The 26,944-nt window shown below is 42.6% G+C and overlaps 1 protein-coding gene across 4 annotated transcripts in view; it reads right to left on the bottom strand.

The window, feature by feature from the left end:
* Window positions 1–5,516: 5,516 nt before the first annotated feature.
* Window positions 5,517–26,944, bottom strand: part of MTMR12 (myotubularin related protein 12) — a 39,684-nt gene continuing 18,256 nt past the window's right edge. For 2 of the 4 annotated variants that reach the window (XM_088652628.1, XM_088652629.1), the window contains 10 exons: window positions 24,504–24,627; window positions 22,404–22,479; window positions 21,604–21,734; window positions 20,092–20,216; window positions 19,358–19,436; window positions 18,090–18,160; window positions 11,093–11,265; window positions 10,514–10,681; window positions 9,170–9,331; window positions 5,517–8,222 (listed from right to left, as the gene is read on the bottom strand). In XM_088652628.1, the coding sequence (XP_088508754.1) occupies window positions 7,653–8,222; window positions 9,170–9,331; window positions 10,514–10,681; window positions 11,093–11,265; window positions 18,090–18,160; window positions 19,358–19,436; window positions 20,092–20,216; window positions 21,604–21,734; window positions 22,404–22,479; window positions 24,504–24,627 (1,679 nt within the window). In that variant the 3' untranslated portion in view covers window positions 5,517–7,652. The remainder of the gene's footprint in view (window positions 8,223–9,169; window positions 9,332–10,513; window positions 10,682–11,092; window positions 11,266–18,089; window positions 18,161–19,357; window positions 19,437–20,091; window positions 20,217–21,603; window positions 21,735–22,403; window positions 22,480–24,503; window positions 24,628–26,944) is intronic. The other 2 variants (XM_035100356.3, XM_088652630.1) reach the window with 1 other exon arrangement.

Raw genomic sequence — 26,944 nt, 5'->3', positions numbered from 1 at the left:
GACCAGTAGTCAGGGATGATGGGAATTGTAGTCTCAAAACATCTGGAGGGCCGAGTTTGCCTATGCCTGGGTAAAGCAAAACATCTTCAGGCCTCTCTGTGGGTGGGCAAAAATCATTCATTTCCCCCCAAAATATAGTCCGGCCCCCCCACAAGGTCTGGGGGACAGTGGACCAGCCCCCTGCTGCAAAAGTTTGCTGACCCCTGCCCTAAATGCAAGAGATAGGGATAAATATGTAATAAAATAAATACTGTAGGTTTGCAACTAAATCTATAAATTGACTAGGTTTTTAGGCAGTATCCTGACCTTAAGAGTTTATGCACCCTGGTGTGCTAGGGACACACATTCCCATTGTGACAGTTGGTGGGAAGTAGTATTGTCACTAACATCTTCAAAATAAAATGTTAAAAAGGAGCTTGAGAAGGGAATCTAGCAAGTAATGTAAGTGCCATCTGATGATATGATCTCTCCCCAAAAGAAGGCTGTGTGCTTCCATTGTTATTTGTTGAAGTACACACAAAGTCTTCTGCAGCCCAGCCAAACAAATCGGTACATTTTCATCACCCTTTTCCATTCCATGAAGGCATTCATGAGATAAGGAAATCTCTAGCACAGCAGTTCAAACTTTCACCTATACACGCCTTGAAAATTGCCTAGGGTCATGGCAGACCACTTTCTGCCTGTTATAGCAACTGTAATGCACTGTGGCAGCTCGTACATGCTGTTGGTTTTTAATTATATTTCTATTCCTTTTATTTCCTATGTTGTATTTTATTGCATTACAATTTGCATGACATAGAACTAACATTGGAAGTGTCCTTCACCTGGACCACCTCAATGAAGCTTTCAGGCCATTAGTGGTCTGTGGACCACAATCTGGGAACCCCAGCTCTAGCAAAAGAACCTTAAAAAGAATGGCAATTTCTCTTCTACAGCTTATTGAACGGTAAAATCTCTGGAAAGAAGCACCATTTGCTACTTTTCCGTAGCAAGTGAGATTTGCTTAAAATTCTCCCATCTTTGTGGAGATATAATTCTTAAGTTATGAGGCTGCTAATTTTGTACTGGCTTTGTGCCTTCAAGTACATCGGGGAGAAGGGATCCAACAGAATGTGGCTAGAAAACAGAAAGGCACTGGGTGGGAAGATCCTAGCAAATGCTGAGTACAGGCAGGCACTGTGCCGAAGCCAAGACAGAGCTTCCTGTCCTTAAAATAAGGTCTGCCTTCTGAAGAGCTACTGTTAAAACGTTTGCAAGCCTTCAAGTATCCCTCCCCCTCCCTGCAAATCTTTAAGAGGAAAAGCCACTTCAGACATGAAACACAAGAACAGGAAGCAGAAGCTGCTTGTGCTTCCTGTTCCCTTTTCCATCTCTATTGCATTTGAACTTTGTTTCCCCATGCATATGACATAGAATCATAGAGTTGGAAGAGACCACAAGGGCCATCCAGTCCAACCCCCTGCCAAGCAGGAAACACCATCAAAGCACAGACAACTTTCCAATACTGCCTTTTACATGAAATTGGACTCAGACCCCACACAAGCATACAAAAAAGAACTGAACAAGATTATTAAGGAGCTACCCCTACACATCCAAGAACAGATCCTCACAAACACACCAGCGGAACCTCGGCCAGGAACTTTCTATCTTCTACCCAAAATACACAAACCAGGAAACCCAGGACGCCCCATCATCTCAGGTATTGGCACCATTACAGTGGGTGTTTCCGGCTATATGGACTCTGTTCTGAAACCATATGCTATCAGTGCTCCCAGCTACGTACGTGACACCACAGATTTTCTGAGGAAAATACAATATTTGAACAATCTTCCTAACAATACTATACTAGCCACTATGGATGTGGAATCTCTATATACCAACATCCCACACAATGATGGTTTACAAGCCATAAGGAACACCATTTCAGATAAAACCACAGCGGACTTTGCTACCAAACTCTGCCACTTTGTCCTTACCCACAACCACTTCAAATTTGGTGATGACCTGTTCCTCCAGATCAGCGGCACAGCCATGGGCACCCGCATGGCCCCACAGTATGCCAACATCTTCATGGCAGATTTAGAACAACGTTTCCTTAACTCCTACCCACTCAAACCTCTCCTGTACCTGCGATACATTGACGATATTTTTATTATCTGGACACATGGACAACAGACCCTGGAAACCTTCCACCAGACATTCAATGACTTTCACCCCACCATCAACCTAACAATGAACCAATCTATGCAAGAAATACATTTTTTGGACACTACTATAAAAATACAGGATGGACGTATAGACACCACCTTATACAGAAAACCAACTGACCGACAAACATATCTACATGCTTCTAGCTACCATCCCAAACATACCAAACAATCCATCGTATACAGCCAGGCCTTACGTTACAACCGCATCTGTTCCAACTCTACAGACAGAGAATCTCACCTAAGAGATCTACAGCAAACCTTTTTAGAACTAAAATATCCACCTGATGAAGTTAAACAACAGATCAACAGAGCCAGACAGATACCTAGAGAGAACCTGCTGCAAGACAGACCCAAAAAAGAAAATAACAGAACACCACTAGTCATCACATACAGCTCCCAAGCTAAAACAGTACAACGCATCATCAGAGATCTACAGCCTCTCCTGGACAATGACCGCTCCCTTTCTCAAGCTCTGGGAGGAAGACCTTTCATTGCCTACAGACAGCCACCCAATCTTAAACAACTCCTCACCCACAATAATACAACCACCAGACTTAACATGGACACTGGTACCAGAGCCTGCAATAAACCCAGATGCCAACTTTGCTGCCACATACACCCAGACAACACCATTACTGGCCCCAACAACATCCAACATACCATCTCAGGACTATTTAATTGCTCATCCTCTAACATTGTGTATGCCATCAAATGCCAACAGTGCCCTTCAGCTCTCTATATTGGACAAACAGGCCAAACCCTACGCCAAAGGATAAATGGACATAAATCTGACATCAGGAACCAGAAGACAGAAAAACCAGTAGGAGAACACTTCAATCTCCCAGGACATTCTATACAAGATCTCAAAGTAGCTGTCTTACTACAAAAGAATTTCAGAAATAGACTGGAAAGAGAAGTTGCTGAATTGCAACTTATCACCAAGCTCAAAACCATGGAGGGACCTGGTTTGAACAGAGATATCGGGTTCTTATCTCATTATACATGATAAGCGATCTTCAGCCATCTCAACCCTTGCTTTTTCATGCAAAACCATTTGCAGTCGTTTGCGGTCATCAACAGCTATCAGTCAGTCAATCACCCATTTCCACCACCCTTCTGAGTGATCCCCCCTCCCCATCCCCACCCCTCCCCACCCCTTCTCTACATAAGTGCCTGGAAACTTCCATTTCACTGTATCTGAAGAAGTGTGCATGCACACGAAAGCTCATACCAAAATAAAAACTTAGTTGGTCTTTAAGGTGCTACTGAAGGAATTTTTTTATTTTACTTCGATCCAGACCAACACGGCTACCTACCTGTTGACATATGCCTGTCAAGCCTCTGCTTAAAGACCTCCAAAGGAGGAGACTCCACCACACTCCTTGGTAGCAAATTCCACTGCCGAACAGCTCTTACTGTCAGGAAGTTCTTCCTAATGTTTAGGTGGAATCTTCTTTTTTGAAGTTTGAATCCATTGCTCCGTGTCCGCTTCTCTGGAGCAGCAGAAAACAATCTTTCTCCCTCCTCCATATGACATCCTTTCATATATTTGAACATAGCTATCATATCACCTGGGAGTAGACTGTGCAACTCTTTAGGATATAAGCGGAAAACTGCCCTCAAATGGGGCAAGGGAGCAGGAATCACAAGACCAAACATCTTCCAAAGTCCTATCAGTCCAAGAAACCCAAGTACTTCAGCTTCTTGCTGTTGCCAATATATATATTTATTTATACCCCACCTTTCCCCTGTGACAGGACTCAAGGCCGCTTACATATGAAAATGAGAACCACCAAAAACATAGGTGGTTGTTTAGGTTTAGTTTCCTCCCATGTGACATAGACTCAGAAGAGGTTACAATAAATATATATTCCAAACTAAGCCAATCCACCTCAGCTTTTACAAAATCAGCTCTTACTTCATGTCAATATAACAGGAGGCTGGTGAGTTAGGTCTTGTAACACTGTACTTAAAGTGACCTTTATTTCCAAATCCTTATTTCTATTGATACGAGTTGGGGGTGCCCAATTTACTAAATCTATGAATTTAGGGAAATGTTAGAATTTAATGAATCTTTGGAGAGTTAAAAGAAGTCACTCTTAATACCTGGATTCCGCTTCCTGTGTTCATGAGATCCCCATAGCAGAGAACAAAGACTGAGATGACATAAGCAAAGCAGAGACTTGTGTGACAGCCGGCAAATGGGCAGAGCTCTGCCCTGAGCCAGTTACAAAGTAGAGTAGAATTTAAAATTTCAGTGGTGGTGCTGTGACCTAGAGAGAAAAAGTGGCTGTCCGTTGAATGCAGCAAGCTACAAAGTCAAAGCCATGGCTGGCCAATTGAAAAGTCCTGCTGGTTGGGAGCAAACACCTCAACAGAAAAACCTCCCAACAAACACCTTTTCTTCAGAAAGGGAGGGTACTAGCAGCCCCATTGCTGAGCAGAGGCTGCAGGAGCTTTTCCTTCCCTGATGTAAAGAGGTGGGGGACATGCTTCCAGTGCCCCCCCCCCAGCCTTCCTTCAAATGGTAGATCCAGATTGCTGCAAGCTGCTGGGATGGTCCCCACTCACTTCTGCAGCTTCCAAGTTAGGAGGCCTTGGTCTCATTTTTGCTCATCATCCAGTTGGTGTGACTAGTAGGACAGTGGCACAAGACACATTATAAATATTCGGGAGCAAGCTAGAAAATAAAAAGGATTTGAAGCAGATGTCTGCTAAGCTGATTACTATGGCTGTGTTGAAAAGTTCTTTTCAATTGTTGTGGCTTTTAAACATCGTTTTATAGTACTGTGTGCATTAGCTGTTCTGTGCTCCTGTTCAGAGGAAGGGCAGAGTACAAAAATGAAATAAATCATGGTTGCCTGGTGGAAGTGCCACATGTGATTGTTGAGGCCTGTAGATCAGGGGACCTGGGCTGCCAGCATAGAACAAATTGTGGTCCAACATCTGGAAGGCTACAGGCTCTCCATCCCTGCTGTACATGGCGGTGGGTTACATGCATTCAAAGGTATGACTACGTATAAGGCAAGTTTTGTATGGATCTGCACTTCTGCTGTTGATTATCAGGAATTCTGAAACCAATGGTAAGGTTACTGCTTCCATTAGTACCGTAAAACACTAGAGCCAGGGTTTCTCCAAATTGTGTCTCCAGCTGTTTCTAAACTACAACTCCCATCATCCCTAGTTATCAGGACCAGTGGGCGAGGGTGATGGGAATTGTAGTCCAAAAACTGCTGGAGACCCAAGTTGGGAAAACCCTGTACTAGACGATGCAAACAGCTTAATAATTGAGATTGACAAAGACACTTTTCAAGTTAAAATAGTAAAAGTACACTTTATTAAACAAATACATTTGTCCAAATAGTCCATTAAAGTAAACAGGAAGAGGTTTTTTTCTTCCTTTAGTACTGTTAACACTAAGCTTGTATTCAGTGTAAAACTGGGAGGTATAAAACAGAATACCAGAAAATTCAGATAGTGAATTAAATGTTTCCATCCACAGTGGTGTGTTCTGATCGTATCAATACCATACTCATTCCTATTAGAGTGGAGCAGTTCCATAAGCCATTATAAAAATCCCTCCATATCCATGAGTTTCCTATATACACAATATTTGACAGCTTAAATATAAATACATTTCCACGACCAATATATTACAACTGTATAGCTGTCAAAGGAAATGCTTTTTAAAAAAACAACCTTTCCATCGTTAGTGTTTTTCACCCAAAGTGAACTCAAAATCATAATCAAGTAGCTATAAAATGTACAGCCTGTACTAATTGGAGAGAAACTCCTGTATAAATGCTAAATAAATTTGAAGAAACAATGTGCAATGCTAGCTTTCGGAAGGCTCATATACAAATAGAATTATTGTGTTTTAAGAATACTGAAAGCTCAAGGAGCTTACAGTAGCAAAATGCATAAGGCAACATAGATTCTGAGGTTTCCATTTGGCATTCATCTATACCAGGGTAGCTCTAAGTGACTCTCCAGATGTTGTCTACAACTCCCATCATCCACAGCTTAGGCTGATGAGATTTGGACTCCAGTGACATCTGGAGAGCCACAGGCTAGCTACCCTGATTTACACCAATTCATTATCCACTCTTTTGGAAGTCTAATCTTAACTCCCAATACAACTTAAAAAAACAAGCAGGTATAGCACACTGGGATATACTCCAAGGAAATGCTTTAAAATTGTACCTAGAATCTCATTGGGCTAGTACAATAACCACTTGTGCACTGTCATATCCATGAAGCTCCAGCCCTCCAAGGAAGGAAGGGATTAAGAGCCAATTCTATCTTGTGGGCTACTTCTGGATTTATGTACATTAAGACTTTACCCTCTTGACTTCTCAAAGCCTCTATTTCAGAGTTGAATTATCTGCTTGGTATAGGCAGACAAAACTTAATAAGCAGTTTTCATATGGCTTTTATAACTGAGGTACTGTTGTGACAAAATCCAGCAATTCAACTCCAATGCAGGAACTTTACGTTCATAGCTAGCTTTAATGTCATGTTTATATAAAATAGTAGTACTGGATGGCAAATAAAGTTTCAAAGCTGAATATAGCTCTTTAGTTGCCTTTCCTAAAGTAAGGACTTGTGATTCAGTGCAAGCTACTGGCGCTAGTGGGGAAGATCAACATGAGCACCCTATGCAATCTGGAAGAAAAGTCTGGCTTATTGCAGTCTTTTAAGTTCTACACCATCCTGTACTTGATAGTGTGTGTTCCATACGTCACGCACCAAGGCAGCAGGATAATAACATGATGGAAACAAAAGACTGGCACAAGAGATTGTTACCTTAAGTTAGTGAAAACTAAAACACTTATTAAGATACAACAATGAACTATTATTCTGCAATCATGATGATCAGAACAAGTAGGATGAATGAGAGAAACACCTAGTATTTCTCTAGTTGGGAGTTTTAAAAAAGCAGGTATGAACCTGTCAAGTTCATTAAAAACAAACAAAACATGGCACCTGATTCTTAGAAACGCTGGGGGGTGTCATTCATACAGCACATGTTTTTCTATGCATTATAAGATGTGCCTTACCTGGCTAGGACATTTTTTAATTCTGGTGGATATTTCTGAGACCACCACCCCTTCATGTTCCAACAAGTAGTTTATTATGATTTTGAGAGTGCCCCAACACCTTAACTCTTTCCATGATTGAGCAACTAATTTGTATTTTACTTTATTTTTCAACTGGGCCCTATGCAACACAGATATGTATCTCCCATGCTTATGGAAAGAACTAATTAAAATGCTTGATCAAAACTCGAGTAGAAAATATTGCCGGTGCTCAAGTGAGGAAATCTTCATATGCTAAAAGCTTCATTGGGCAGAAGGGAAAGCCACGGTCAGGAAACCAATTTTATGTTTGGAGAGAAGTGTTCCAGTACTTTCATTTCTGTTTGTGAGCATAAGCCTCACATCAAACACCCCCTAAATCAACATACTCATCATCTCTCCTAGCCAAGTCCTCATCTTCCAAATCTTTCCTGGTGCTTGTAGGTAATACTGGTTTGAGGGAATGTCTTTGAAGCCCAGCAAATGGAAATAAAGAAGACAGGCGAGCAGGATTTCTCTGGAAGGGAGACTCTGCTGCAGCGCCCTCCTCTGAGATAATCTGGCTGTGTTCTTCCATTTGCTTCTGCAAACCTTGCACATCCTCCATCACATTCAAGACTTTTGTTGCAGTGGCAACTGTCCCACCACTAGGCAGCTGAGCTTCAGGGATCCATCGCAAATATCTCTGCGCCCACACTTTGATTTCTGGTCCATCTAAGCGTGGCAGCAGGATTCCATGGAGATCAGCAGGTTTGGAGTGCCAACTCTCATAAAATTCTCTGGAGGTATTATGCAGTTCGTCAGCAGATGTTATCAGCCTGCAGATCCTTTTGCCAAGGAGGTTTTTTATTAACTGGTCCGTTTCTTCCTTAAAAAACCCTCTTTTAGGGGACGGTTTAGTTTGTGTCAATGGTAAGGAAAGCTGCCGTTGATGCTTTTTGTAAAAAAAAAAAAAAGACGAACATAGGCAATAGTTTAGTTTAAGACAGATTTAAGTTACATTTTAACAGCTATCATAGCCTACATCTTACCAGTGTTTTGATAATAAAAAAAAACAGCTAAGCAGCTATAACACAGCACATTACTCAGTCAGGTAAGAAAGTTGCTGAGAATATTAACCATCTCTTCTCAACTGAGATAGTGTTTTGAGAGAGAAATGAAATTAGAATTAAATTTAGTCAACCAACAAAAACATTTAATGGGTCAGTAAGTCAAGACACTGCCCCATAATTAGCCACATCTTTGAAAGTTTTTACAAGTTATTGAAAAACTGCCTAAATCTGCTCAGCAAAACAGTTGTCGTTCAAAAAAGGATTATATCCTTTCCCATCAAATTGTGAAAGAATTCACCTAGCATGCTTAAGACTGCAAATCCCTTAAAAGGTAAAGGTACTCCTGACCGTTAGTCGCAGACGACTCTGGAGTTGTGCGCTCATCTCGCTCTATAGGCCTTGGTTCTCAAATGAAAAAATATTTGACGGCACATACAAAATATACTGATGTATACTTTTTAATTAAATAACTGTTTGCATTTTAAGTTTTTTTGTTATGGGTTAATTTCAAAATTAATCCCAAAGACCAGAAAATGACATGTGATTCAGTAATCATATGTTAACACTATTTTACTTAGCTTTATATGGTCAACTCATAGCAATCAATTAAGGCAGCAAATCATGGCAATGATCGAAATATCTGACGCTGAAAATAATGCAGCAAGATAAGCTGTAAACCTTGCTTTTGATATTGGCACTGAGAAAACTATTTGCAGAAATCCACATGTTCTACCTTAACTGAACAGTGAGTGACACAAGTCATCAGCCACTGTTTATTTATGTAAGGCAGAAAAATGATAGTTTTGAGGATAAGAGTTGGACACCTTACCTTGAATCCTGTAGGTTTTTTCTGACTCTTTTCTTGTTTTGGCTTCTCAGCATAAAGAGGATTATTCAGCAAGGCTTGTGCCTCAGGTTCAAACTGCACAGACCAGTCCCAAACTTGAAGATAACTAAGTTTGATGCCTTCTGTATTAAGGGTTCCTCCATACTATCAAAGAAAAACAGAGGAGAATTAGAATGGCGATGAATGTATTTCTAATAAGCCTCAGTTCACACTAGCTCTTTACTGCAAGTAACATCTTTACTTCAGCAATTTCAGCTCCCCCAACCACCTCTCTGGTCTGCGTAGACTTGGCAGGATTTGAACATATTTCTTAACATGGCATTGTGTAACTTCACAGTACCAAGCATATCTGTACACCTATTCTAGCCACACAGAACATCCACTTGATCCAGGGCATGGTCTGAAGGCATATGACATAGTCATGGGTAATAATAATAATAATAATAATAATAATAATAGTAATAATAATAATTTATAATTTATATCCCACCCATCTGGCTTGGTTTCCCCAGCTCCTCTGGGCGGCTTCCAACAAAATATTAAAATACAATGGTCTGTTAAACATTAAAAGCTTCCCTTTCATTTAAAGTTAAGCAGCTCTGGTCAGTCTGGATGGGAGACTACCTTGGAATCCCATGCTAACTCAAATAATGTGAGAAGGAAAAGGGTGGATATGTACAAAATAAATTCTTCAGCCATTGGTTTTTAAAGGCTTCAGTGGTAATATTGCACTCCTCAAGTATAACCTTCCTCCAAAGAAGGACTCAGTTAGATTTTAATTCTTTTGAAACTGTGGCAGAGGAACAACTTTCAAGGTATATTGTTCACATCCATCCTTGAGAAGTGACACTCTCAGGATTCCTATAGCTCATGAAGGCACTGAAGGAGTGAATGGGGGTCCTCCTCTGGGTAGGATCGAAGGTAGTTTGCTTCAATCATACTGACGTCTCTGCAATACAAGACAGATACTAGACTGTGTCTGCACAGACTCCAACACTTTAGTTCTCTTTTTTATATGAAGAGTAACCTTCATGGCTGCAAAGAGGGTTGAAAGTATGTGAGCAATGTCTGGCGAGGTATCAGAAACCAGAGAATGGGTGAAAAGGTTTCCAGCAGAAAGCGGCAGTGATTCAGCACGCTGCACAACTCCATATACCATTTTTAGAATGGGTTATACACAGAAACAAACAAATACACTTGCATTCGTACATTATAAAAGCAAGGCTTTTATTGGCACTTGATTGTACTGCTCTCATAAATCCAAAGAGAATTCAGCTACACCAAGACAACCCATCTGTAATTCCCCACAGCCCCCAGTGTTCATACCGTGGTAGTGTCTCTTTGATGCGGAGAATTGAAGAAGAAGGTGCTAAATATTGGTATGTACAGACTATCTGACAAGACAGTTAGGTAAGTCTCTGTAAACTCAAAGGCTGGTGAATACTGTTGAACCAACTGCCATACACAATCCAAGAACAACAAGAAAAGTGGTGCCTAAAAGGAAAAACAAGCAAGACATGTGATAGATTACATGGGGTATGTGATGCACTGAGTTCACCAAGACTGAACCTACCCAAGGGGGTATTCCATTTGATACCCTTTCCTCATTGACCTTTGTCAATGAGGGGATGAGTTATTTTTTAAATACCCATTTTTGAAGAGTTTCTAAAGGCCACGTTACATAAGCCGGCTCCTTATTTAGGGCTCTTAAGGTACAGAGTTCCACTATACTGTACTATCATTTTTGCTAAAGTCCAAATTAAGTTACTTCAAAAACATACTAAGTTGTTACAGTTGAATAGCTGAATGCAGTATTTCCATTATGGTTTTCAGCCTTCCCCCTTTAATACCATCCTAGAGGATATGGTTTTGCTCAACGACTTCAAGAATTTAATTTTGTCATACCTCCTCTCTATCAGTTTGCCTCAGATGGTTACACCGATCCAGGAAAGCATGTCCTCCCATGATCCATTCTTTTTGAATCAGACTCTGAAATCCCAGCTTAGTTCTGCAGTGTGCATCCATCATAACTTGAACCAGGCAGGAGATTACACAACACAGGTCAGAAGCATTCTCTTCTGAAGAGTAAAAAAGAAATGGAAAAATTTGAGACATGACAAATCCTTTTATAAACACTTGAACTATATAAATTGCGTAAATTAACAGTTCCTACTCAAAACTTGGTGCCTACAAGGAAGTATTGGCCACTTCAGGATTCTTGACAAATGGGGTTTACTGAACCCCCCCCCCCAACTCCGCACCTTTCTAATAAGAGACCTTTTACAACAAACTGACCAAGAATAGCATAGTGTAGCATAGTGTGACTAGATGTAGTAGTAGTGACCAAAGAACAGGCGCTCCACACACGTGAAAATCACATAAGTGGGGAGCACCCTTTATGTGTCCTGTCTGCTGATCTCTTCCCCAATCCAAATAAAAATACTGTACCCAAAATATCCACAACTGGAACTGGAACTCTGGGGGCAGCTGGAGGCTGGAAGACATGCGGAAAAGTGGTGCTGCACTACCCCACACATCAGCTGTTAGGCGAGGAGGCTGAGCAGCATAAACAAAGCCCCACTGGACCTCCAGTCTCTTCTCCACCTTCACTGAAGTTGGCTCCGGGAAGGGTCTCCTCACGAGCCACATGGACTCTCCAGTTCTCTCCATCCATTTCCCGGTATAAATCAAATTATTTATTCCCCATCACTGCCCATATACATGGGTTGCACATGAGTTGATCATGCATAAGTGGAAGGATCCCTGTATTGCTTTCTCAGAAACAGAGTACTTTGGGTGAAATTTCATATTCACTAGAACAAATTTCAGATGCTTCCCTTTCATTCTTGATTATGTCAACTAGGGATATAGATTCCCAAAGCAGCACACAGAAACTATTTCACAGTGGTCAAGGCAAACCCCAGCACCACAGATCACAGTAAGATTTCATAACACAAAGCTGAAGAACCTCGTACAAGGTACTAAATGCTGCATGTGGAAAGAACACGACTGTGTGCAGGATGCAGGATTGAAGAGGCAAGTTTGGAAAGATTGCATAACGTTTTCACCAAAGAGAAAGCTACTTAAAAGTAGCCAGTTTTGAGCTTGATGAGTGTAGGGGTGGGTGAATCAGTCTATTTCTGGCCTGTGTCAGTATTCCATGTGTTCATACATAAGTCTGTTCTAGCCTGTTTGTGAAATAATCCAAAGTTTAAGTGTGCTAAATATGTATTTAAATACATATTTTATCTCAATGCATGCATTTCTAAATACGTTTTATCCCAAAGTGGGCATTTTACTGCAATCTTTAAGCCAATAACTGTTGCAAAATTCAGAGAAGAGTGATAATTACGTCAATGCACTTAATTGTTGGGGAGTTGGTTTGCTTAAAAATGTAGACAGGATGAATGTTCCCAGCCCTAGCTGAATGGCACAATTACCCATTAGCCACAGTGCTAAATGCCAGCCTCCCTAATCTACCCATCTGTAGGCTAGCCAACAGTACTCTACTCACAGGTGGAGAAAAATGGGACAGCAGAAAACAGGGTCTTCACTGAAAGAAGGAAAATAAGGAGATGAGACAGAGGGAAGATGCAGGTGTCCAGCCAAAATAAATCTCAGAGTAATATGCTAAAGTGATTTTTCCAACTAAGCCCACATTTCGGGATGTAAGGTTACTTAGTAAAAAGCCACAGTTAAGACCCCAAAGGCATGCATACATCTATCAAAGATTTACAGACCCAACTTCTACAAGGGTGCTTATTCTGTTTCCTCTAAAAGTAGTTACACCAATGATTTTCAACCAGTGTGCCATAGCACCCTAGGGTGTCTTGAATGATGGTCAGGGGTGCCGCGGGCAACAATGGCCTCTGTCCCTCTTTCCTTTCCCCCCTCCTCTGGTGCCCTCTTGCATCTCTGCCTCCCAAAGGCTTGTGTGGCTGTTTGTTGCAGTAGCCCTGACTACAAGCTTCTCAGGCGAATGGTACCTCTGGGAGGCAACTCTCTTTGGAGCAGGGAGGGCAGCTCAGAGATCAGGGGCAGCAGCAGCGGCTGTTCAGAGGAGTCCCATGGAGAGTGAAGAGAAGAGAAGGATGAGGAAACACTCCACAAGGGAGGGTGTTTGAAAAAGGGTGAGAGACTGCCAGAGCCCCCACGGGGTGCCAGAGAGAGAGTGTAGTTGGTCAAGGCAGCCATGGAATCAAAAAGGTTTAAAACCTCCGAGTTACACTACTATCAGGAAATGAAGCATCAACCCAATGAAAGTCCAGTGACCACTTACAGAGAGGGCTTGTCCCATTTTTTCAGGGCATGACATATATACCTCAAATTATTGGTACAAAAATCTTCCAGGGAAGAACAGATAAAATATGAGGAAACTAAGGCAAGTAGTGTTTCCCCATAAACCATAATTTCACTCAACATGGTTTGTAGAGCTAGAGCAAACTTGGATCCCTAAGAAGCACCATTTTATTTATCCAGGGGCTGCAGGTGGGCTTTTCAGTGGAAAGGACTGGCCAGCAGCAGTGGGGCAGCACTGCTCAACCTGCCTCCGAAATACTGAGCGTCACTGCTGGTTCCCGAAATGGGAGAGGAGAAAAAAGCTCAGCACAGTTGAGGAGCCAGTTCAATACTCCTGCCACCAGACTGTGCTGAGCTCCTTCACCTTGCAGCTCTCCCTCTCAGGAACTGGCAGCAACAGTTCAGGAGGCAGTGGAGCAATGTTGCTCTGCCTGCACAGTTCTCGCCACCTGCCACGAGGCTGAAAACTGCAGACTCTGTAGAACAATGTGACCCTGATCTCACGAACTGCTACATGGAAAACCACCTTTGAACCTGAGAAGTAAAAAAAATCCTACAGGGATTTTTGCATGCAAGCTCTTTAGTATAGTTCAAGGAGTGCTTAATTCTGCTTTACATGTTACACTTTAATGTAAATGAACTGGTGAGAAATAGTAAGACCTACAACTCAATCCTATGCATGTTTAGTCAAAACATAAACCTTACCGAGTTGAATGATTATAGGATTGCCCTAAGGCATTTAGTGAATCAAAGCTCGCTCTTTGAAATCTTAGCTGCTTAATAAATGACTCATTCCAGCAAGACTCTAGGAAAAGAAAATCCTTCCAGTAGCACCTTAGAGACCAAGTTTGTTATTGGTATGAGCTTTCATGTGCATGCACACTTCTTCAGATACACAAATGAAGTATTTGTTTCGACTATGGCAGACCAACACAGCTACCGTGTTTCCCCTTTTTTAAGACACCGTATTATAACTTTTTTTCTCAAAAAAACACAGGGTGTCTTATTTTCGGTGGGGTGTCTTTTTTAAAAAAAATTACCTGTCATCTAGCCCAAATTCTACCATCAAGTTACCCCAATGCAGATGCAGTGTCTGATGAGAGGGGAAAGAGACGGAGAAGGAGGGAGGGAGAGAAGTCCTAGAGCAACCCCCCAGCCCTCCGGATGCTGCAGTCGCCCTCCCACCCAGTCCCCTGATTTCTGCCGATCCGGAGGCCACAGGCTCAGGCTCTCCGCCCGGCCCGGCAAGGCGCTCTAAGTACTTGGCGTTGCGGAGCGCTCGGCGCGCTCCATGCTGCAGCCGCCAGTTTCAGGCAGCGGGGAGGCAGGCCTCCTTGGCCGGGCCAGGCGGAGGCTGCTGGCTCAGGCGCTCCGCCCGGCCCGACAGAGCGCTCCAAGCGCTCGGTGCTCTGGAGCGCTCCACGCTGCAGCTGCCGATTCTGGGTGGCGGGGAGGCAGGTCTCCTCGGCTCGGCCAGGCGGAGGCCGCTGGCTTAGGTGCTCCGCCCGGCCGGCGCTCCAAGTGTTCGGCGCTCCAAGCGCTCGGCGCTGCAGCCGTCGGTTCTGGGCAGCGGGGAGGCAGGTCTCCTCGGCGGGGCCAGGCGGAGGCCGCTGGCTCAGGCACTCCGCCCGGCCCGACAGAGCGCTCCAAGCGCTCGGTGCGCTCCACGCTGCAGCTGCCGGTTCTGGGTGGCGGGGAGGCAGGTCTCCTCGGCTGGGCCAGGCGGAGGCCGCTGGCTGGGGTGGTCGCCCAGCCCGGCAGGGCGCTCCAACCGTTTGGTGCTGCGGATAACTTGGCACGCTCCACGCTGCAGCCGCCGGTTCTGGCTCCAGGCACCGAGCCGTCAGGCCTCCTGCTGCTGCCGCAGCCGACGTTCTGAGTCCCGCTGGCTGGCTGGGGCGCTCGGCGGTCTCGCTCCGCAGGGCATGGAGGTATGCCTTATTTTCGGGGTATGTCTTATATTTCGCAAATGTGTAAAAATCCTGCCATGGCTTACTTTATGATTACGTCTTAAAAAAGGGGAAACACGGTACCTACCTGTATCTAGGAAAAGAGCTGGCAAAGACCATGAATGGTAGATATAGGCTAGTGGAAAACACTTCTGCATGTGTGACCTCAGGCACACAAATTTTCAGACTTTTCTACCTAGTGCAGCCCCTCCCACACCCCTTAAAATGCACCTTTGGGGGTTATGATACAAAAGAGATAGGGGTATCAGTGAGAATCAACTACCTTGCCTCACAAAAGCAAAAGCACTTTTCAATAGCCCAAAGCCATCTCTGAAAACAACCAATGGCCTCTTGGTCACTTACCAGAGTTTGTATCACGCCATGGAAACATGCATTTCCTCCCTACCATTAATTCCTTCTGTCTAAACTAGACTTGAGATATACTGCCACAGACATTATGCTCAGTCAACATTAATAGGAACAAAATAAAAAAAATTCCTTCCAGTAGCACCTTAGAGACCAACTATGTTTGTCATTGGTATGAGCTTTTGTGTGCATGCACACTTCTTCAGATATATGCACACGTCAGACCAACATGGCTACCTACCTGCAACTAGAACATTAATAGGAGTTAGGGTTGTGGTTTGAATTGTGTGTCACGAGACTTATGAATTAGCAGTTGTTCCACCTGGCTGCAGCAAAGGGGAGGAAAGGCAGCAGGCCATCTACAATCCCTTGGCTTAGGGTAATTGCCAAAGCCCTTCCTTACACAGAACCAGCTCCTTCAGTAGCCATACCACCTGGCCAGACATTTAATGCAACAAAAATACTGCCAGAGTTTGTTCTTCATTTTTATCCCATCTCTTTTGCATCAAGTTTATTACATTATAAGCCAGCAGGCGAGGACTGTTTTCTTAACCTTGTACAATATCCAGAAATCCTAGGAGTTTAATAAATAATCTAACCGTCAAAACAACTGAATCAACTTCTAGAAAAGATTACCAAACATAAGCAAACTTGTAATGCACTGTGTTGTAAAGCTTTATACAAAGTGTGTCATTCCAATGTGAAATACACTCTCCTCCCACAAGGATCTGCAAAATCAGCACATGCACTGTGGAAATTAAGCATTTTGCATGCCCATTTGACAGCCCATGCTAGGTACTTCAAAGTAAACTTCAACTACAATGCCCATAGAATAAGCTGCAAGCACCAAAACAATTGGTTGTGAACAACTATTTTGGGAAGTGAGCATACAGTGGAACCTCAGTTTACGAACACAATTGGTTCCAGAAGTCTGTTCATAAACCGAAGTGTTCGTAAACCGAAGTGAACTTTCCCATTGAAAGTAATGGGAAGTTGATTAATCCGTTCTTTGCTCCGATGCCTTCGCGGAGGCCGGGGAGCGTTTCCGCGACTGGGCTGCAGCCGCGAAAGTGGTCCCCGGCCTCCGCAAAGGCATCGGAGCGAAGCCCCAGCCTCCGGAAGGCATCGGAGCCGGGACTTCGCTCCGATGCCTTCCGGAGGCCGGGGAGCGTTTCCGCGACTGGGCTGTGCAGCCGCGAAAGCGATCCCCGGCTTCCAGTTGCCGAGGACTGCTTTCGCGGCTGCACAGCCCAGTCGCAGAAACGCTCCCCGGCCTCCGCAAAGGCATAGGAGCGAAGTCCCGGCTCCGATGCCTTCCGGAGGCTGGGGCTTCGCTCTGATGCCTTTGCGGAGGCCGGGGACCGCTTTCGCGGCTGCAGCCCAGTCGCGGAAACGCTCCCCGGCCTCCGCAAAGGCATCGGAGCGAAGCCCCAGCCTCCCCAAAGGTATCAGACGCTCCGATGCCTTTGGGGAGGTTTGGACTTTGCTCCGATGCCTTCGGGGAGGCCGGGCCTTCGCTGCGGGCCTCCAGGAGGCATCGGAGCGAAGGCCCGGCCTCCCCAAAGGCATCGGAATGCTCAGTAGACCTCCGGCACATCGGTTTACTAACTTCCGGGTTAGGATAGTTCGTAAACCGAAAGTTCATAAACCGAGGTGTTCGTAAACCGAGGTACCACTGTACTCTGGGCTCCCTCTGAGACTATTTTGATCTGTTCTCTTTTGGTGGGGAGGAAGTCGCCATGAGATCTTCAAACTGCTTATAGCAAATTAATGCCCAAGCACCTACAGTGGAGCTTCACGAGAAGACCTGCAAATAAATCTGGGTGCCATCCAAAGCTAAGGTTTTTGTTTTATTAATTTCAACAAGAAACCATCTACCACTGAAGTCAGTGGTCCTTCAATTCTCAGCTTTGGCTTGATTGTGCTCCAAAGCATACTGCAGAGTAAGGCTCAAAAGCCCTCACTTACGATCTTCTGAATACATTTAACATATAAAGTATACTCAGCTGTAGACCTTAAATTATTGAACTCTTCCTCTTTGAATAATCCCCTTGCCAGCCAAGGCTATGTGTCAGGTGTCAACTAGAGAAGGGACTGTAACAGCAGCATAGCTACTGTCCAACCCTACAACTTGTAATAATTCCAGGGCAACTCTAAATATAGAATGCAGTTCATGAAATTCAACTCCTTTCTTCACATATGTTTGAGAACTACTCTATAATTCAGCTACTTAGAAGCAGAGCAGCTATGTGGAAGGCACACTGGAAAGAAGGATGTACACAACTTACCTATAAGGAGAACATTAGTATTCTCTGCTTCTAGCAAATCAATAATCTCTACCGCTTTCCCCAGAAATCTCCTAGAACATGAATACAATGCTTTAGCACAACTGACGAGCATCTCCCACATCTGCACCCATTTTGGCTGATTCCAGACACAATAAACAGGCCCTATAGCAGATTTTTCTCACCACAATGGAACAGAATTAAACATTTTTAAAAAGAGGAATAAAGAGCATTTTTCCATTTTTCTAACATCCTTCTAAAAAGGGCTACAGACTTACATACCAGACTGGTATATCAGTACCCCTTATTTCCTACACTAAACCAATAACCTCATGTCTCCTGTTGAATTGGCCTGACTTAATCAATCCACCTTTATAGCTTAGTGAAACAAGCTGTGTTCACAACAAATGCTATTTTTAACATTGATACAGTTAGTATTTTAGCCAAACACGCCTGTATTATTTAGGTTTTGGCAATATATGTGTCAATTCTATCCAGATACGCTTTTCAAAAATAACAATTCTTTATATTTGATGTAGTTTTATTAGATGTTACTAACATTTTGTTTGCCAATAGTAAACACATTACTAACATTATTAAAGAAGATCCAGCGCATTTGGTGCATACGAGTTATCAAGCCTTTTCATTAAGTTGGCTATTTTGTAGAATGTAGTCTTGTTTTTCTTTGATAAAGGAGGGAAAAAATTCTAACCTGTCTGCTTCAAAGGAAATACTGGGTATAAATCCTTTGAGCACCCCTCACTTTTTCATTTGGGAAGCTCACATCACTTTGCTGCCCAATTCTAGCCTTGCTGATTCAGGCGATAATGATTTAATTAGAGTTTCTCAGCTCTGCATCAATGATCAATATTTTAGATTTGTAATGCTAGTATTTTACAAAGTTTTTATGCTTTCTTTCCTGTAATAAGTAAAGGAAATGTGTTTGTTATGTGCCTGAAGACTCATCCTTGAAAACTAAAATTATGTGTTCTAATATGAAAGGGGACCAACTCTGACCCTTAATGCTGCTGTAGAGGGAATTGAGGTGGAAACATTAACTGTCAGACTCTGCTACATGAATGGAACAAAATTGTCACATTAACTTAAATGGAAGGCCTTATGATATGAAGTCCATAAAGTCATGGTGTTATTGTTTGATCTTATACAGGTGATTACATCTTGGAGCAAATTCAGATTAAGTTTGGCATTGCTAGCTTATTACGGCATTAACTTTTTAAGATGCACTACAGTTGAAGCAGGGTTTCACCAACCTTACGATTTCTAGCCAATTTGTACTCTCCAATAATGAAAACCATTTCACATCAGTATCCCAGAAGTCTGTACTATTATCTGTAAAAAGAAGAGAAATTGTTTTTAGTTATTTCTGGTGGCAACTCAAGTACTTTACATCAATAGAACAGAAGATTTCAAAAGGCACAATGATATTTGAGATATGTATTGACTGTTACGTTTGCACCCGCTGGAAAAAACATGAAGCAGAGCAGTAAGTCATCAGTACAATAGAGCAGCTCAAACGAATAGGTAGTAGAGCACTGGAACCAAATGTCTCACACTGACAGCAAGTGGAAAGTTATCACAGAAACTCCTTGAACTCAAGAGGGATAGGATGGAACAAGGAGAGAACAGAATGGAAAAACATATGGTGGTCAGTAGTATCAGAAGCAGAAGATAGGTGTAAGTGTAGTGAAGTTAGACGTGGCTATCTTTTGTAAAGTGCTATTTTTTATGGTTCTTAGTGCTGTAGAACTGTTGATCCCTGGGCTTTACACATACTACACGAGTTCACACATTTGCAAACAGCTAACTCCTCTCAGCACTTCCTTCATGTATCAGAAAAGCAGCATACAAGTTTAGTTACAAATTTCAAATGGGGACTTCTTCAGCCAGTGGGGTGGTTACTAGAGAAAAAGCTTTTTTTTTTTTGCTTTAAGCAAGTCTAGATAGGATATTCTTCTATAGTGCCCTCAATATAGTTTCCACTTACCTATTAGAAACAGCTGTTTAAATCTGGTGTATGCAATTTGGATCTCTTGCAGAGATGGAAGACTACTTGACAGGACATCAACTTTCATGGCTTCATAAGGAGGGTTATCAAGTGTCTTATACATACTGAAGAACATTTTAAAACTTATGATTAAAATGGCTTAATAGCGACAATTTTAAAATTAAAAAGCAAGGAAGTTTACAATCCAATTTCTTACATGTCAATTTCCTAGGGTTCAGAGTATAAGATCAGCTATGACATGAGTGGCAAAGACAAGTCAGCAAGAACACAGTTTTTATGCAATTACTTTGGTAAAACAACAACAACACAGCCTTATTGATTGGTTTTTTTCACTCTAGAACTGGGGTAAAGAACCTGTGGTCCTCAATAAGATGTTGTGCTACAACTTCCATCACCCCTGACCGTCAGCGGTGCTGGTTGGGGCTGATGGGTGGTTGTACTCCAACAGCACCTGGAGGGCCACAAGTTACCTATTTCAGTTCTAGATAGGAGCAACAATGCTAGATTTACTTGAGCTCTTCTACTTCTAATTTTTATAATGGCACTGGTGTTTTATATGTTTATATGTTGGGACCCAGGTGGTGCTGTGGGTTAAACCACAGAGTCTAGGGCTTGCTGATCAGAAGGTCGGCGGTTCGAATCCCTGCAACGGGGTGAGCTCCCGTTGCTCGGTCCCAGTTCCTGCCCACCTAGCAGTTTGAAAGCACATCAAAGTGCAAGTAGATAAATAGGGACCGCTCCGGGGGGAAGGTAAACGGCGTTTCCATGCACTGCTCTGGTTCGCCAGAAGCAGCTTTGTCATGCTGGCCACATGACCCGGAAGCTGTCTGCGGACAAACGCCGGCTCCCTCGGCCTATAGAGCGAGATGAGCGCCGCAACCCCAGAGTCGGACACGACTGGACCTGATGGTCAGGGGGCCCTTTACCTTATGTTTATAACAGGCATAGGCAACCTTGGCTCTCCAGATGTTTTGGAACTACAACTCCCATGATCCCTAACCACTGGCCCTGTTAGCTAGGGATCATGGGAGTTGTAGTTCCAAAACATCTGGAGAGCCAAGGTTGCCTATGCCTGGTTTATAATCTTCCTCCTCCAAAAGCTCCAGGGATGCTTACAGAACCAATGGTGAAGACAAAGTGATACAGGCTTTGTTTGTTTATTTAGACCTGTACTTCCAGACAAGCCCCATAGCTGCTGGCAGTCAGATGCTCACTGCTCTTTGGGAATTTCATCACTGTGCTTTAGGTTAGCAAGTGCATTATTTTCTTTTGTCCAGGATGCATTGAAGAATGTATAAACAACAACATTAACAGCCATTTATGGCAAACAATCACTTGTACTGCATAAGTCAGTCAACATTAAGGGGGGGACCTGCAGTTCACATCCCCCTTGTGGTAATCGCACAATGAACATAGTCATAGCCAAATGTTTGTAAAATGCATATAAAGTAGGAGTGGAATAAAGCCTGATGAGAAGATCCTCACTGACACCTAAAAATGGAAGAAGCTACTGACTCCTCTAAGAAGCTTTTCTGTGTTTGTAGAGCGTTGTCATCTTGTTCTTTGGGCAGAGTATACATCTTGAGGAGAGCAGCAGCATTGTGGCAAGACCAACACCAAATCTGCAACACATGTTTATTCTCATCAGTAAATATTACCCAAGGGGCATTCATTTTGTTATAAAGTAATTGCACCATACAACAGCATGTCAAGAGTGAATATTACATCACTACAGCATTTCTGCATTACATTTAGTTTTCTTAAGGACTGCCAATAATAAACTGCAATCATTTTTAAACATCATGAGTTAGGTTAGATGATCATATGATAACCTCTAGCTCACGTGCTTTCTGCCTACTCATTTTCATGTTTGTACAAGACATAGGTTGAATCAGTCTCCAAGTCTGGTTTGAGGGAAGCCACTTTTTTTTTTTACATTACTCAAGTAGGAGTGTGCAAAGCCCGAGGCTCCACTTCCAGTTCTCCAAACCATGGAAGATTCTCCGACTTCACTCACAGAATGTATAGAAATTTCATTCTGAATTCTGTGATGCCAACATTTATCCTTATTTGAATAGATAGAAATTAACGTCACACAAATTACATGTCCCAATGTTCAGTAGTACAAAACTGCCTCCTTTCTTGCTCCGCTTCTGTTCTTAAACTGCACTCATTTGCTATATTACTCAGATTCTTCAGCTGTGCCGCAACAAGTCCTAAACACACCCTGTGTAAAGTTCACTTCATTCCCATACATGTCTTCTTTAATTCTTGACTAAGAATATACTCACTGGAATTCCTCTTCCTTGATATTCCAAAAGGTCCTCTTCAGAGACAGACATGGGAACAACGAAGTATGCTGGCAACCTGAAAACATTAATTAAAAGTCAACAGCAATTTGCACTTATGATGTGGAACACCACGGGAACTGTACAGTTTTTTAAAAGTTCTCAAAATAGGAACCAGAGGCAAACAATATTTGGAGGGCACCATGTTGCACACTCCACTACAGAGTTTGTATCCAGAGACAAGCTATCTAATAGCTCTCCCCATTCCTCCAGGTGATACACCCCCTGTATGTATGTCGTCCCTTAAAACGACATGCTCCAGCTTGCCTCCTAGGTTTCTAGCATTAGAATATAAACATTTATACACATTCTCTCCCCAAATGTCACCTGCACTTAAGGAACTTTGGTCTATATAAATTGCTATCACCTCTGCCTGCACTTCTAATGCCTACTGCAGTGATGGCGAACCTATGACACTCCCATTTGTTCTCCCGCTCCTCCTCACGCTACAGCTTGTCTCCGCTGTTAAAACCTGGATCCTTTTTTGTTGATGTTGTTGCTGCTGCTGCTAGCCAAAGATTGGTTTTTTAACCCTTTCTGTGCTGTTTTTTCTGGTGCTTTGGCAGACGATGATTGGGTGTAACAGCGTTAATTTTTTAAACCTGTTCTGTGCTGGGTTTTTTGGCGCTTTGGCAGGCTATGTCGGTGCTGCGTGTTAGTTCCAGCAAAGGTATTATTCGTCATTTATTTCTGTTCTCTTCCCCCCCCCCCCAAAAAAGTGCAGCAGCTTTGGGGCACCCCCAAAAAAACCTCCAAAACTTTGGTCAGCAGCTCCCCCCAAAAAGCTCAACAACTCTGGGCACTTTGTGATAAATAAGAGTTTTTTGGTTTGGTTTGGTTAAATAATTAGTTTTTTGTTTATTAAATACAGTTATATATTACAATTATACAGTTTTGTTATTTAAACTATAAATATCATGAAATTATGGGTTTTTTCTTGAAGTGACACCACCTGAGTTATGCTCAGTTTTTTTGGCGAATTTTGACACACCAAGCTCAAACGGTTGCCCATCACTGGCCTACTGCAACCACTCTCCCTACTGGACCAACATTCTCATCCCCGAGATTTAAGCTGAACCTGACGCTCCTCAACTCCCTTTTCATTTTCCTACATGAATCAGTTTACAATCTATTCTGCCACCGTTTTTATTTTAGGTACCAACCAGTCTGGTTCCATTCTGACTCAAGCAGATTATCAGCCCTTTTGTGCATGTCTAGCCTGTCCAAAACATCCCTCGGTCCAAACACTTCCTACAAACACTATTGCCTAATCCACATATTGAGGGCACTTAGCTATGTTTGTCTTGCTAGCCCTGTGGATGGAATAAGTAGCTTTTTTAAAAAAGCTATCTTGCAGGTTCTAGCTTTCAAGCTCCTACCTAGAAACCCGAGTTTTGCTTCTAGGACTGCATAACTACATTGCTAACTAGGCATGATGGATAACAGCAACAACCAGGGGAAAGGAAGACATAACATCTTACAAGGACAGGAAGAAACACCACAGACAGAATAATTGCTACACACAGGAAGAACAAGGATATAGTTTGCGTTTCTCACTTGTGGTTTTATAAATCATTTAACGTGTCAACACAAATAGAAGTTATTAATATTGCAATTGTTGTATAAGGATCATTTTGACCAGAATGTAATAGAAATTAATAAGATTTTGGAACGCAGAAATAAAGCAAATAAGCCATCAATTCTAGCACATGGGGGGCACCTTATCTAAATTATATAATTCAGTATTTGAACTATTTGTATTAATAATTGTATTATAAATTGGTATTGTTATAATGAGGCTATTATTGGATTGAAATTGAAAACTATAAAAGTTATCATAAAAAGGGAAATGCTATATTTATGGGAACCTTTGTTTGAATAACCTAATCATTGTTAACAACTGCAAACACCTTAAGAGAATAATAAATTCCCAAAGCTTGCTATTCAAATTAATCTGTTCACAGCGTTAGAGAACAGAAATAAAAGAAACCAGTTTACATTTGTTAATTTGTTCAATAGCAATAGTATATGAGCTATACTTACTTTTTAGAAACACTGTAGTTTTCATTGTCACTCACTGCTTTGAATTTCAGGTTTCCTTTGGTCCGTTCCAGTTCCTGACGCCAGTCTTTAATTGAATCAAACATCACCGTTTGATCCTTTTTTTCTGTAAAAATATAATTTGTTAGTTCTAACCAATCTAACATAAAAACTTACATTTGGGGTGTTTTTAGCAAGAAACTAGAAAGTTTACCTACAGGACTGGCTGAATTTAGTTTTATGATTTCAATGGAGAAATTAGCATTTCAGCATATTTACACAAAGCTATTGATTTGACCTAGAGACTACACCCGTAACCCAAAGCGAGAAACTTTCACACAAACTTGGCAGTTTAAAATGAAATTGCTATTTCAACCCTTTTCCCTCTTTGAATTGCTTTCAATATCCTCAAACTGCTTTTTGAACTCAGGTAAGCTTCAGGAATAGCTTGGAGTGCCACAAAAGAGGCATCCTAGAAAGGAAACTGCCAAAAATTCAGGTGCAAATGTGCACATTTGCAACACGGTCTGTAAAAGCATCACAAGCAGGAATTCAAGTTTAAAAATGAAGGATTTTAAGCACATACAGAATATGCTATTTAAAGCAGTAGTCTCAATTCAGACCAATACATCCACAACACAGATCTAATTAGCTGGTTATAAACTTTTGATGAATTTCCATAAAGAGCAGTGGAAGTACAAAATACAGCGTCAAACAATTCTAAGTGCAGCTGTAAGTACATCAATGCCAGTTATGAGAAATAATCAAGCACACGTTGAAAAATTGCACTATACCAAGACAGTCTAGCGATAAGAATTATATGCAAACACATGGCTATCGGATGTCAAACACTAGCATACCAGCAGTCTGGGAAGTGACCGCATAACTGTATCTCATTGTTTCACATCCAACTTTTTCCTACACCCAAATAATCCCAATGTGGGATAGAGTATATATATATATAGTTTCATTCATGAAGTGCAAGGTGTTTATTTTGCCATAAACACACCAATGAGGGAGCTACTTTGCCTTCACACAGTGGGACACTAGCAATATTAATGAAGACCAATCATAGGCATACTCAAATCATGCAGGAAATATTTCTACGAAAAGGGAGAAGCTGCCCTTAGAATACCAACCGATTAAAAAAATTTCTCCTTCCTTCTCATTCACAATGTTTCTACAGACAGGGTGTATATACCAAGGGGCCCACTGGATTAAAATATTGCTAGAGCTTAGCCAAAATGCGGAGGGGGAAGCATTTAACGGGTAGCTGCACATCACCATAAATAACTTTGTTTTGTCATTTTGGGAGTGGTCTGAAAAACAGGCTAAGAGATTCACCTATTCATAGCCAGGAAGCACTGCCCTTTCTGCTTCAACTTTGTGACAATATCATGGAACCCACTCTGGCTAGGAAGAAAACTGGCACTAGAGCTACAGCTTAATACAGAATGTTTTCAAGGTAAATTAAGGCAGGTATGGGGTATGTTTTCAATTCCAATATAGTCATTCTTCAGTCTTGGAAAAAAACTGTGGGCAAAGACTTAACATAGTGCCAAGTTATCATATAGGCAGAATAATGTTTTGGTATAGTTTTCACTTGTGTTGCAGTTACATACAACTTAAGGCAGCGTTTCTCAACCGGTGTTCCGCGGCACACTACTGTGCCGCGAAACACTGGCTGGTGTGCCGCGACGAGAAGGGCGATTTGCACTGTCACGTCGCTGACCCGCCGGAAAGGAAGCCGGCCGGGTCACGACGCGAGGCGAGCGCCCGCGTCGTAACCCGGCCAGCTTCCTTTCCGGCGGGTCAGAGCTGTTTATTGGCGGCCGCCAGGCACGTGACAATGCAAATCGCCCTCCTGGGGAGGAGGAGGCAGGCGGGGAAGGCTGCACAGGGCTTCCCTTCGCCGGGCCAGAGCGGCGGCGGCTGCCTGGGGCGGCTGGGAGGGAGGCGACGGCAGCTGCGCACCCGTGTCTGCCCGCCTGGGGTCTGTCCCCGCTCGCTCCGCAGGCTCTGCGCCTGGTGGGTCCACCTGGCTACCGCGCAGCAGTTCTTCAGCGGCATGCTTTACCGGTACGTCTCCCCTCCAAACTAAACTTAATATAGGGCGGCACAGAGTTGGTGTGCCGCGGGATTTTTTTTCATAGAAAAGTGTGCCGTGGCCCAAAAAAGGTTGAGAAACACTGACTTAAGGAGTACAGAGTCCAAATGGATGCCCTAGCACCTTCCTGGATTTTACCTAAAGGTGTTTGGATATGAAATTGAAGAAGATCTTTGTTGCCATTTATCTTTATCCCATGGTTAGTCTCATCTCAATACTGCTTCTACCATTTGATTAACTAACTCTCTCTCTCTCTCTCTCTCTCTCTCCCTCTCCATTTATATCATTTCAACAGCTAGAAGTAGCAGAAAAGTTTTACACAGTTATTAGGGCTAAA

This window comes from Zootoca vivipara, chromosome 10 (assembly GCF_965207765.1).
Source record: "Zootoca vivipara chromosome 10, rZooViv2.hap1.1, whole genome shotgun sequence".
Lineage (NCBI taxonomy): Eukaryota > Metazoa > Chordata > Lepidosauria > Squamata > Lacertidae > Zootoca > Zootoca vivipara.
The sequence above is the reverse complement of the archived record's forward strand: the minus strand, read 5'-3'. Positions and strand labels throughout refer to the sequence as shown.